Source organism: Musa acuminata, chromosome BXJ3-9 (assembly GCF_036884655.1).
Source record: "Musa acuminata AAA Group cultivar baxijiao chromosome BXJ3-9, Cavendish_Baxijiao_AAA, whole genome shotgun sequence".
In the NCBI taxonomy this organism is placed as follows: Eukaryota; Viridiplantae; Streptophyta; class Magnoliopsida; order Zingiberales; family Musaceae; genus Musa; species Musa acuminata.
Genome location: NC_088357.1, coordinates 8430448 through 8443578, shown reverse-complemented (window position 1 = coordinate 8443578; position 13131 = coordinate 8430448). Strand labels below are relative to the sequence as shown.

General features: G+C 42.5%; 1 protein-coding gene across 1 annotated transcript; it reads left to right on the top strand.

Moving 5' to 3' along the window:
• The first annotated feature begins 9654 nt into the window (after positions 1–9654).
• Positions 9655–11843, top strand: LOC135648577 (probable trehalose-phosphate phosphatase 6). Its single transcript, XM_065166382.1, has 11 exons — positions 9655–9797; positions 9872–10012; positions 10100–10171; positions 10265–10351; positions 10440–10493; positions 10615–10716; positions 10800–10877; positions 10975–11044; positions 11131–11201; positions 11312–11404; positions 11527–11843. Exons 1-11 carry the CDS (start codon positions 9768–9770, stop codon positions 11593–11595), a joined length of 867 nt encoding a protein of 288 aa, XP_065022454.1. The 5' UTR covers positions 9655–9767; the 3' UTR covers positions 11596–11843.
• Positions 11844–13131: the final 1288 nt, after the last annotated feature.

The window sequence follows — 13131 nt, the reverse complement described above, 5'->3', positions numbered from 1 at the left end:
AATGTCTAATGCCCATGATTTTGAAATGTTATATATATGACATGATACATGCTCACTTGAAAAAAAGCTTATACTTACTGAGTGATGACTCATTATGGACCCTATTTTGCAGGTAAGGATTCTAACACTCCACTCAAGTGATTGGGTAGGGAAGTGAGAAGTGAGCACGTGTAAGCCCATGCCAACGCAGATATGGACGATAACCTGTGGGCATTTCGTGTATAAAAGATTTTTGAACATGTTATATTATGTTAGATGGAATAAGTTGGAAATATTTTGTTTGGATTTTTTTATTAAATATTATAATTTTGTACATGTGTCAAAATCATTATGTACAGGGGAAATTCGATCGTTTTGTTTAGTACATTAACATGTTTTAAAATTTAAGATTGCATACCTTCCGCTGCATTCATATCGATAGTAGTAAATGAAGGAAAGAAATGTAGCATCCTATCTTTGTCAAACATGTAGGGAATGGATGAAATTAGGAGTAGTGTTATAAAGCTGTGGTATCAATCTTGCCCAATTGAGTTGATCAGATTGGATGACAAGAAATGAATCTATTGTGAATGAATCCAAGCAAAATCTAACTATTTTTTTATTGAGTTCCATTGTGAGGGTGAATCTTGCTCTTTTTATGACCTTGGCAACAAGGTCTAAGTCATATAGTCCATCTATCTATTTGTAGATGTAAGATTATGTACATTGATCCTCTCTATACTTCATATTGGCGAGAATTTCATGCACTAGGTACCGCGTTTAAAAGATTGATTCGTGAGTCCTAGAGATTGATTTGCAATACCCATAGACTATATTATGATATCATAAGGACCATTTAATAATCCGAGACTCATACCAGTTCTTGTTCGGACCAGTATAGATCTGGTATGACACACCGACCCTGGCACATTGGTATACCAATTGGCACAGACCAAAGAGAAAGAGAGTAGAAGGAAGGAGGAGAGGAGGAGGACTGCTGTTGACAATCAACAGCCCTGTTGATAGCTGTTTTGGAAATCAACAGTAGGGTTGATTGTTGACAGGACGTTACAGCAAAAAAAATTAAAAGTTTTAAAAGGCCAATTGTGAACCAAACTGAATGGCATTACCTTGTTCCTGGTTAGACCGATGAATACCAAGGTCCGACCACTTTTTTTTAATCTTGATTGGGAGCTAGATTGTAATATAGAAAGACTTAATTCTAATAGTATCATAATTTAATCATAACTTTGTGACCTTATGCTTAATTTGAAATGATTTAGATCTCTTTATGTTTCATACAAAAACTTATCATCTTTTTCAAATGATAACTTGTTGAAACTCCTGCATGTTGCTCAATTTATAATTCTTTTGGCATCAAGCTCTTACATAATATAACTCATTGCCAGCAGACTATTTTTTTATTCGTTGATGCATATTGTAATTTCTTTGAATTTTTCACAACAAATTTTTTATGCATGAATATGTGATTGATATATGTGCATATTTGGAAGATTACATTTCTTGATCAATGTAAGAAGGACAATATTGATAGGTCGCAATCCCACTAACCCAAAATTAACCTTATAGGCTTCAAAACCAAGGCAAAATAATATAGGACAACCTAAAGGGTGATAGGCTTAGGGAAGAGAGTTACTAATAAGAAAATAAAAGCCAAAACAGATGAGGATTCAAAAAACAAGAACATATTCAATTTGTAAGAAAACTCAACTCAACCAATAAAACAATGAGTATTGCATATTCAAATGCGTATTGATTCTGGGGAAGGAAAAAGACATTAGTTCACCCTTCTTGACTAGCTTGAATTGGGCATGAAAATGATCAATGCGTCTCCAAAGTTGGATAATTCTAACAATGTTAGACTTTAAGCAGTTTGGGGTTTAGAAATTTTGGCAATAATGGAAGTTATGTGGTAATAAATTTAGGGAAACAGTGAACAGAAAAGTAGAAATAGACAACTTGTTAACCTCACTTCAAATCCTTCGAACTCACAAGGGTGGACGGTTGTGGTGGTCTCCAACTACTCACTTCATTCAATAACTGATGTCTCAAGTAATTCTCAAGCAAACGAGGTGACAATGGTCATGCAAGCAAAATAATCGTCAAGTGATTCTAAATTTAAGGAGCTTAGGTGCAAAATAATGATGAGACTATGCATGTGTTGTGAGTCTCAATGAACAATACGCAATTCTCTCATCTCAAGAAGTAAAAGAAATGGTATTTATTTGCAATACAGAACAAATGCAGACTTATAAATTGGGCAGTGTACTAAAAGAACGAACATTTTGCAGCACCATAGGTTTATCGAATGCCATTGTGCATGAGGTTTAAAGACATCATGATCATAGAGATCGATATTATCAATGACACATACAATCTTACCATACGAATCCTTCTCCTAATGCAACCCTAATCGGAAGCAAAAACAAACTAATAGTAAAAAGGGGAACCAGCTGCCCTACAATTTATCATCTGACAGGAGTAACAAGAGCTAAAGATCTAACCTTTATCCTCTGAATCCTTTCAGGGAAACGAAAAGAAAATTTCTGATGCCAAGAACATGTGAAACCAAGAGCAAAGATCAAGATAGAACATCCACATCGATCAAATTAAGAAACCCATACAGAATTCATCGAGCACCAGCGCAATCTAACAAAAGAAGGCACGGAAGGGCAAACGGGATCCAACATACACAGTTCGGAGACGAAGAAGAGGAACACGACGAGGAGAAATCCTCGTTGGTTGATCTTGGAGCAGGCGTCCAGGTTGCGCAGCTTCCCGAAGAGGCCCTCCGTCAGGTTGATATCCTTCTCCCTCGGTTTCCGTTTCGTTGTTAAGATCATCAACAATCAATAGAAGTTTACTAATCTTGAGGCAACCCAACTCGTTAACAAAAGCCCATGAAACCAACCCTTATACAAAAGTTGGGCCATAAGACCCAATAACAGCCCAAATCATTAAGCCTTGTCCGATGATCCGAACTCGTCATTATGGCGTCCGGGAAAGCAATATGGAGATAGAACATATATTAATTAGCATTGTAGATCACGAAATGTATGAACGGTTCATATAATATAGGTTTAAACGAAAAGCCATGCGTAAAAGAAAAATAATTTCATACGTCAATTTTAAGCAAAAGGAGGATGGTCGGATTTTTTTTTTTTCTTTCATGTATATTTTAATTGGGTTTGAGATTGATTCGAGTACAAAAGAATATTTAGATCAAAATTATGTGTCCACATCTTATCTTGTTAAAGCATGCATTGAGCTCTTTGGATATGATCGATACTAAGTTGTAAAAAGTTCAATAAAATTAAAAGATCATATAGTCAACTTGCTGATATATGACGACTAATTATTGTTATATTACAGCAATAATCAGCTAACTATATGTACATGAAAATGATTTGTTGCTGATATGTGTTCTTCAGCCATGAAATTTTGCTTTCAAGGTTACTAATTTTTAGCTGACAATTCTGCTTATGGCAGACAAAGACAAAGAGAGTCGTAGTCAATAAATGTGACGTTGAAACCTTTGTCGCATGCAAACCTAACCCAAGTACGTGCATGTGAACACTCAAGGCCAAGTCAATGGTCAACATAAAAGAATCATACGAGTCGGACAACAACATTGACCAAGACCATGCGTCGTCTTCGTCACGTAGTCGTGCCATGGCCCCTCAAGAAACACCTCCTTTTCACAGTCATGCATGTGAAAGCCATGTTCAACAACTCCCGTTAGAAGCACCTCCTACCTTTGGTGGAAGAATCTCTAACGCCAGATTCATCACCCTTCCCACGGCTTTTGGTGGAAGAAAGCTTCAGGGTCCTGCAGACACTACCTTATCAGAACCCAAAGAAAGAAAAGAAGGCATGGAACGTGGAATAAAGTGCGGCCAACCCTGGTACTCACTCATTGATGCCATGAGCAAGCATCCAAACCGACGACGAGGAGGAGGTGAGGAAGACAAGACATAAAGTGTGAGAATCTTGGAATGCAAGACTGAGGTTGCAGATCTGAATTCATTACTAGAATCTGCATTAGTGGGACTCTGGAACGAGGGGTTCAGACTTAGTGGTGGGCCGAGGAGGAAGATGTTGGGGGAATTATTCTGGGATGGGTTGTGATTTGTGGAGCTCCACCAGGAAATAGCAGAGGTAGCTTCCCTTAGGAATCAGAATTTGCGATGTCTTATTTGTGTTGCTCCTGCTTTCGGCCTGCTTCACTCTTGTACTATTCCTATCCCACCGGCCATCACTGCTGACGCATCCCAGCATCAAGAGATGACTGCAACATGTTAGCAAGATGGTGTTTCCAATCAACAAGAGGTTTAGGAATCATTACCATATATATTTCCAGATTTCTGCGTAACCTGATGAAGTGCATGTAAAGAAAGAAGATGCAAGAAAGGATTTCGATCTCAAATGATGATTCTTGAGGCTTTAATTTGTGGCTTAATGCAAACATATAGAAGTTTTTGATGCAATTACTCAATATCAAAGCCATACACCACTGTGGATCCAAGCAAATCCAAGAACCCTAGCTTTATACTATCAATGATCTTTCAAAACCATTGCTAGTTCTTCCTATCTTCTTATCTTTTGTTCCTTCACTAACAACACCGTTCATGCCCTATCAATGAAATGCTCCTTTCAAATCAGTCTTTGGTCTTCTCAAATTGCATGCTGATTAGTGAATGAACATGATGGTAAGTTGCATGCCGGCTAAAGTTAGATGGAAGGCATGCACTGGGTGCTTCGGTGTCTCCCCAGTTAAGGCTACGTCAAATAATACCAATGCTGAGCCAAGTCTAGTAGTGGAAAGAGGACAATATATCTCATCTAGATCGAGGATGTGGATGGTAGGTGTCAGGTGGCAGTAACAATGACACATATATCTCAATCCTTTTCGGAGAGTGCCGATCGAAAGGATGTTCCTAGTGCCCTAACAAAGAGATGTGTGTGCAACTGTGTGATCTTTAACTTGTCCAAGGAAGTCAAGGAAGAAGAGGCATGCGATCTTTAGCTTCTTGTTCATAGAATGCAGAATATCAACACGTGTTAATGATTGTATGATATGAATATGAATATACATTGATTCTTGTTCTTAAGAATACCGTTTCAAGTGGAATGAATGCGGAAATTAAGAACCTCTGCTTTCACATATGGGAAGAAGATAGATAAACTTGATGAATCTATCTATGATGATTTATGTACACTCTATAGCTTGCTCTCCTGTATGTAGGTTTCTATGTGAAGTGAGGCTTGATGAGAGACTACTGATTAATACTGCTTCCCTAAGATTAAAGGATATACATGTGCATGAGAATGAACGTGCACCTCAACCTTGAGATATATCTCTTGTCACTTGCCGAGCAAGTCTATCTCTTTGTCGCCTGCATACATAAATGCACCAGTAGCTTTCACCTTAGGTCTGTGGCATGCCTCCTAGGAAGGCATATGTGGCTTCTCGGGCATTGGCCAGTGAGACCACATATGGAGACCCTTTAGGTATCAAATCATTCCCCACTCCATTGCCACCCCATTGGATCTTCTTTGTTGGATTTGTCTTTTAGGGTTAATAGAAGGACGGGGATGTGTTGGGTCATGTGGTGCTTTGACAACCGACCTTTTGGTGGAACTCCACCTTGCCTACCTAACAGTGGTCGCCATCACCAACTGCTATTGTAGTTGAGATGAAATAAAAGAAAGTTCTTGGGCTTGCAATCTCCATCATCTGATGATAAAAAAGGGGCCACAAAGATAACAATTAATAATCCAAATGGAGAACCAAGGTAGACAGAAAACACCTCGATTGATGCCTCACAACAAAAAGAAGATAAAAGGAGGGGTAAATCTGATTTGATTCAGGGAATATGAGCTACAACAAGATAAAGCCATAGCTTATGTGGAGCCAGGGGTGTTGTGCATGGCTTTATCCTGTGGTGGGGTCAGGAATTTGGAAGGTGTTGTTGGTTTAGGTGAGTCCAGTTTGCATGAAGATTGACCACACATTTGGTAGGGCAACTTGTTGCATGGATGCTGCAAAAAAGACTTCCAACAAAGACAAGGAAGGAAGAAGCCTTCCCATGTCTCAACAACCCATTGCATAATGTTGAAGTGCAACCTAAGCAACTCCATTGATCTGCAGCATTCTCCTACTATTTCTAACTTCGAATGTGTTCGCCATCTAAAAAACCATGTAATCTTATCACAGATATGCTCTTTTCCACCATTATTTTCTCCATCTGGTGGAATCGTCTTTGTGTTCATGGAATAATTCTCTCTCATATTTATATATGCCAAAACAAGTGAGAGTAATCTGATTCACTCATATTTATTTATTGTTATGATCTTTGATTACCAAATGATGCCTTTACCGATCTATCACCCCAATCAATGTTCTGCTCAAATTACAAAGAAAGGTTTCAAAGATCATGTCACTTTTGTGCTTTTGATCAGCTTCTTAATCTCTCTCAATAGAAAATAGCATGGAGGCTTTTTTTTAGTTGTACTTGTGCTAGGCCACATGTCTCTGACTCATACTACATTGAAGCAGTAGGTCTGTCCACATAGAGCTTTCAGTGGGATAAGCAACAGTGCAATAAATTGACGCCACTCCAATTCAAGAGGACTTACTGCCGCAGGAGAGTTGTAGGTATGGGAACACGCATCAAAGAAATATCTAATTTTTTGTACCTAAGACAGCAGTGAATTAGTACTACTAGAGACGAAATCTTTGTCAACCATTTAGCTCTTTAGTTGGTGTACTGTCAACTTCTTGCCATATCACATACAATGACAGCCACCTCCAGAACTAAAGTAAGAACTGTTCTCAGACTTCCTATTCAACACATCTCGACTTGCAGTTTTTAGATGTTACAGTGAAGAGGAAATCATTGGCGCTGAGAAGAAGAAGAGGAAGAAGTGCCTCAGGGCATAAGTCTAAGAGCAACTGATGCTCTTGTATCATTGTTTGCATCTATTGCTCATTGGAGAAGTACATTAGAGATATCAAAGCACAACAAAAAGTAAATGCCAAGAAAAGTGGGGGAGGGATTTGATTCTGTTACTTCTTAGTTTACTGGGCAAATGGGCCCAGACGTGCCGAAATAATTGGGTGCCACGCAACCAAGGAGGGCCCGGGTCTTTCCAGCCTAATAATGGTGTGTCCACGGTGGCGGGTCAAGCGGCGGAACAGGATAAGCTTTCGCCGCAAGATTGGTGCGGCCAATGAGACGGCGAAAGGTCGGACCGCCACGCAGGCCGTAGCTGCACCGCGGGACCAGCGGAAGAAGGCTCCGATTGCGAATTTTAAAGCTCCCAACACGTTGATCAAGCCGCGATCCACGCGTTGGCCACCCTTCCTCCTCATCTAGGGCCGTATGTTTCTGACCATCCAAACGTATCTAATTGGCCCCTTGACCACTAAACAATGGTGTTAGGTGAAAAGTTGCAAGAACACACTGCAGAACTTGTGACTAATATTCTAGGGATCCTATGCGCTGTTTCGTCAACGTTTCTGATGTCCTCCTCCGAGGAGAATCCATGTTTTAGGTCTCCAAAGTCCTAAAGTGAATCCCTAGTTCATACTTCGTGGCAGTATATTAGCATGACCATGATCATAGACGACAGGTTTATGCAATTGTTTTGGGCACGCCTTGACGTCTCCTGCTGGACTGTAGCTTACTTCTTCATCAAGCAACACAAAACACGTACTGCTTCTTCTACTGGAAGTACGATTGTTGAACGTAAACAATCGATGGCTGTCGGAATAGGTGAAGTGCAGCAATGGTGGCTTATTATGTTTGTCTTCCTGTTCGCTGCAATGTGCCTGTACGTATGCACTCGAAGGAGATACATGCACGAAAAGATCAATGCATTTGGTTTCTGCATTCTAATTCTTGGGTTCGTTGACATGTCCTCACAATGTGCTCATCGACAATGTCAGTTGTCGCTGTTGTTACGTGCAGATGGGTAACATCAGCTTGTTCAAGCATCGTCGCCACCTTCTCTCACTCGTATGGCAACAGTGACCTAGTCGGCAACAGAGCAACTAAAGGTAGGGGAGTGGCGTTCACAGCCTTTTCTTCCCTTAAAGAGGGCTTCTAGAGAGGGTTGGAAGTGGTGTTCTTCATGTTTCACACCACCATAAAGCCGACTTGTCCCGTCTCCACCGCCTTTACGTTAAAAGACGACACGACTCCCCAGGTCGCAGTGGCAACAAAGTTGGAAAGGATGAAAGGAAAGAAAGAAGGAAAGATGGAAAGAGACGAGCATGACAGACTTGGGGTCGAAGCTGGTGATAACTCGGAGACCACAAAAGGACGGGAATGCTGTGTTGGTCACTCGATAAAGAAAGGAAGGGTGGCAATAAAGGACAGTACGCCGGAAAGGGTGGGAGAGGGGAGCTCGGAAGAACGTGTCAGTAGAGCCTGCAATGGTGGTGCTCGAGGACCGGATGGCATATACTCCACCATCATGTCTCACGAAGCAGACAAGAAACAGCACTTGCGGAGACCAGATGGGCCTCGAACCGTCCTCCCGAGCAAGGGTTTCTGTGTTTGCATCAGATGTGTGCTTCTTCACATCGACATCAATGCAGCTGTGTGAGCTCTGCATCCATCATTTGGAGTCGCAACCGTCGCTACAATTGCTGCTAAAGGAGACTCGGTGCTTTCAACTGTTTGCATCAGAACTTAATTACCTTTGTTCACATACGCCGGTTACTTTTGTTCCATTCTGACTGATAAGACTCCACATACAAGCTCACTCGTGAACATGAAATTTTAACGTCGAAATCTACAACATAATTAAAGGGCACGCTGAACTCTCTCAGATCCTTTATGTTAAACTATGAACCAGACAGCCATGCAAAGGGATTATACAACAAGCCACCCACTCGCTTTTTCCTAAAGCTTTCTGCATGCTGACCTAATAGAGCAAGGATTATATAATGGAGCCTTGACTTTTTGCGACTCAGGACGGCTGCAAACCGGAACACCAAACCCCTCAGGAGACCAAAAGACCAATCGGAAAGAATAGTAGAATGTCATCGTGTTGTTTAGTCCTGTAACAAAGATTGATTAGTGTTGAAGGTCTTCCTTTTTTTTAATACGTACTGCTGGCGAGTACAATATGCACAGGTTGATTACAGACCTGGCAGCTGGTTTTGGCATCCTGTGGCTGGTTGTTTCCTATGTTTACCATGGGCGTCAAGCCCCAATAATGCTCCTTTAGAAATCAGAATTCCCAGTAAGTTCGAATAAGTTATTAGGTACTGTATGATCTTAACGTCCTTATGAACTATGTTGCTGGTGGAGGGAAGAGGAGAAGGTAATAAGAAGACCGCCTTTACTGGGAAAACGCCCCGGTTATTAGCGGCTTTTGGCGTCCGTGGATTTGCTGCCTGCTGCGTCTTCGACACGTGCGGGGGGCACCTCGACCCCGGTTTTCAGCACGTGTACGCGCCGCCAGCTGGCGAGATCGTACGTCCCCGCCGACGTAGAAGACGGCGGACCGGTTCTGGCCGGTTGGCCCACGTCCGGGGTCCCGTTGGACACCGCCAACCGCGGATGCTCTCCGCCCCCTACGTCGCCTTGCGTCCTTCTTCCTATATATCCACCCTCCCCTGCCACACCTCCCCAGCCACCACCACCGCTTTGTCGACTGCACAAAGCCTATAGCGGGGAGGAAACAGAAAGATCCGATCTTTTCTCTTCTCCTCGAGCTTGTGCTTTGATCTCTGTTCCTCTATCACGGAAGAGATGACGAACAATGCGATGGTTCCGGAGCTTGTAAGTGCTGCTTCGTTTTTTTAACTCGGAAGTACGGATGTTTCGGGTGCTGATGGTGTTTGATCCCTTCGTAGATGCGGCACCCCTCTGCTTTGATCGAGTTCGAACAGATCATGAGTGCCACCGACGGAAAGCAGATCGTGATCTTCTTGGACTACGACGGGACCCTCTCCCCTATTGTCGATGATCCCGACTCCGCTTTCATGTCCGACGCAGTGAGCACCTGACTCTTGTTTCAGGCGTCCTCTGCTTCTAGTTGTATTCTCAACTGTTAAAGATGGCATTTTTATTATTCCAATCAGATGAGAGCTGCAGTGAAGGAAGTGGCGAGGTGCTTCCCCACGGCGATCGTGAGCGGGCGATGCCGAAGCAAGGTTGATGCCGATCCCACCTCGCGGTAGTCGAAAGATGCTGACTATGTTCATACTTCCTCTGTTCTCTTACTATTTCCATCTCATGGTCTGCAGGTGTACGATTTCGTGAGACTAACCGGACTATGCTACGCTGGAAGCCATGGCATGGACATCAAGGTTCCCAAGGGATACACCAAGAAGGTAGGCACTACTCCTCCTCACATATCAAACTCAACAAAAGCATACACGTAAGTTGGCTCACATGTGTTCTCACGTTCTTCTGGTTTAGAAACGACCTGTTCTCTTCCAACCAGCTAGCGAGTTCCTCCCCATGATAAATGAGGTTGGTTCCTCTTCCAAGTGTCTCTGTAGCAGGGCCAGGCCTTGAAAAGCACTAGTACATCAATCCATACCTGAAACCAGAGCAATGGTCACCAGCATTTGTTCTTGTTTGTTCCCTCCAGGTTCATAGAGCGCTGCTGGAGGAGACCAAGTCCATCCCTGGCGCCAAGGTGGAGAACAACAAGTTCTGCGTCTCCGTCCATTACAGATGTGTGGATGAAAAGGTGTGCAGTGATTCTTCCATCTTTCTGCACCAACTTCTTGTTTGATGCCATACGTGAAAGCAATATGTGTAAACATTGTGCAGCGCTGGAGTGGGTTGCTAGAGCAGGTGTTGTCAGTGATAAACGAATACCCCAAATTGCGGATGACCCGAGGGAGAATGGTGCGTCCACGACCGTGGTCTCGATCAGTATCTTTATGTTGCGTATGATATAACATGTTTCGACGTGATCTGATTTGCATGTTTATGTGATCGATAGGTGTGGGAGATCCGCCCTACTATCAAATGGGATAAGGGGAAGGCCTTGGAGTTCCTGTTAGAGTCATTCGGTAAGTTTCACGATCATCATTGCCTAAACATGTATCACATCACTTCCCGTTCTTCTGTAACCAGAAAGCACGCATTAACTATGCAGGCTTTGCTGACTGCAAGACGGCAGTGCCCCTTTATATCGGAGATGATTGCACCGACGAAGATGCGTTCAAGGTACGTTGAATTCAATCACGAGTCTGGTAACAGTGGCTTTCACCGTCTTTGTCCGAGTTCATTAGCAGCTCCTATTAACAAGCGCGAGAACCCTGACATGTCTTTGTCAGGTTTTACGGGACAGAGGACAAGGGTTTGGAATACTTGTTTCGAAGAATCCTAAAGAGACAAACGCCTCTTATTCCCTTGGAGAGCCTTCTGAGGTCAGTGCAATTTCAGGCTTTGCTTTCGTTTGCTTTGGGCGCCATCAGGTTCCACTCCGCCTGATGGCTACTGCGATGGAGATGTTGCACTGGACGTGACTCGATTTGGCCATGTTCTGTAGGTGATGGAGTTCTTACTTCGCTTGGTGGAGTGGAAGAACCTCTCCTCGAAGGCTCGTCCAAAGGCGTAAACTGTAAGGAGCTCTCACGCTACCGCCCCCCCATTGACTGTGATCGGTGCTCATGTTGTTTCTTGTTAAGAAGAAAAAGACATAAAAGACACCTACCCGCGTTTCATTTTCGCTTCTCTTGGAGACTTTTTTTTGGGCTCGAAAGCACTTCAAAATAGAGTAGCTTTCTCGCCCCTGGATGGAGCTATGTTTTGCATGTAGAATCATGTACAATGCAGAAAGAAATAACAGTTCTCCCCTTTGCAAGACCCAATGTGCCTCCTGTTTATCTGAGGTTGGATATCTTGGAATTAGTTCATGGAGATGTGTGGCTTGCTTTCTTCCAACACATCTAGCTGTTTCTTGCAAGCAAGAGATTGGTACATGATAATAGTTGTGCCATGTTTGACAAACCCTGTGAGTAGTACGTGAATATACTTGTGTCCTGGAAGTGATGGCAACTTATTATTAGAGAGACTTGTTAGTGGTCCGACTTTGGCATGCCTTTTAGCAGATGTACTTTTTCTTCCAAGCAAAATTGCTTTTGGCAATCTTTAACGAGACTTGTTAGCGGTCGAAAGTCCAAACTTTGGCTTGATTCATTTCATGGACTCTGAGCTTGTGATTGACTGTTCATCTCACTGGTGAACAATGTTGCAGCTCAAAAGCAACAGTGTAAGTGACAAAATTATACTAAAAAAGAACAGATTCACTTCTTCAGATTTAGTAATAATTCTTATGCAGGTCAACAGACGATGTAATTTCCACCAGGAAAGTGCCCTTTTAGTTGAAGTGCTATTTTCCTTCAGGTCCTTATTAAGGTCGTAAACAGTGATGACAACTCTTCGTATTGCAGATATCTGTAGGCATTCCGGTTGTCTTGTGTCTTTTTTTCTGTCACTAAAACACAATAACAACAGCAGTTACTGACATTAATAGTCCATTGATGAGTAATGATGATTTCTTTAAGACTGTTCCTGATAGTAATTTTCATTCATGATGACTGTGATGCTGATTTGCAAATCTTGGATTCCTGAAGTCACTATTTCCATGGTAGGCTGGGAAGTTATCTCAGCAATTTGAGATAGCTGTAGCATCTCACTGGGTCTTTCAGTCCCTATTCTTCTGGCACCTCTCTGGTGAAAGAAAACTAGCAGCTACCTGAAATGCACTCAGTGTCCCAATCATTGTGATGAGCCTTTCCATCAATCACTGACATGTTTCCTTCCTCCACATGAATCTGCAGAGACCCTCGTGACTGTGTTGTTTTCACTTAATCGAGGCTTTAGCAGAAAATAAATCATTGGTTCCTCCACTCACAGTCTCACACTTACTAACATCAGCTGACAGTCTTATTTCTGACAGCATCCACCAACTAATGAACTCTGAAACCACTGAATCCTACCCAAAAGCCACTCACAGATACTTGATCTCATCATCCTCCCTATCAGAGGCAAAGTACAAGGGGAGTTGTGAACAGATTGAAATATGCTGGTGGGATCACATCCTTTAGCTTGAGGAATAGCTGAGCTATTCTACGTGAGAGCTGTCGCAAAC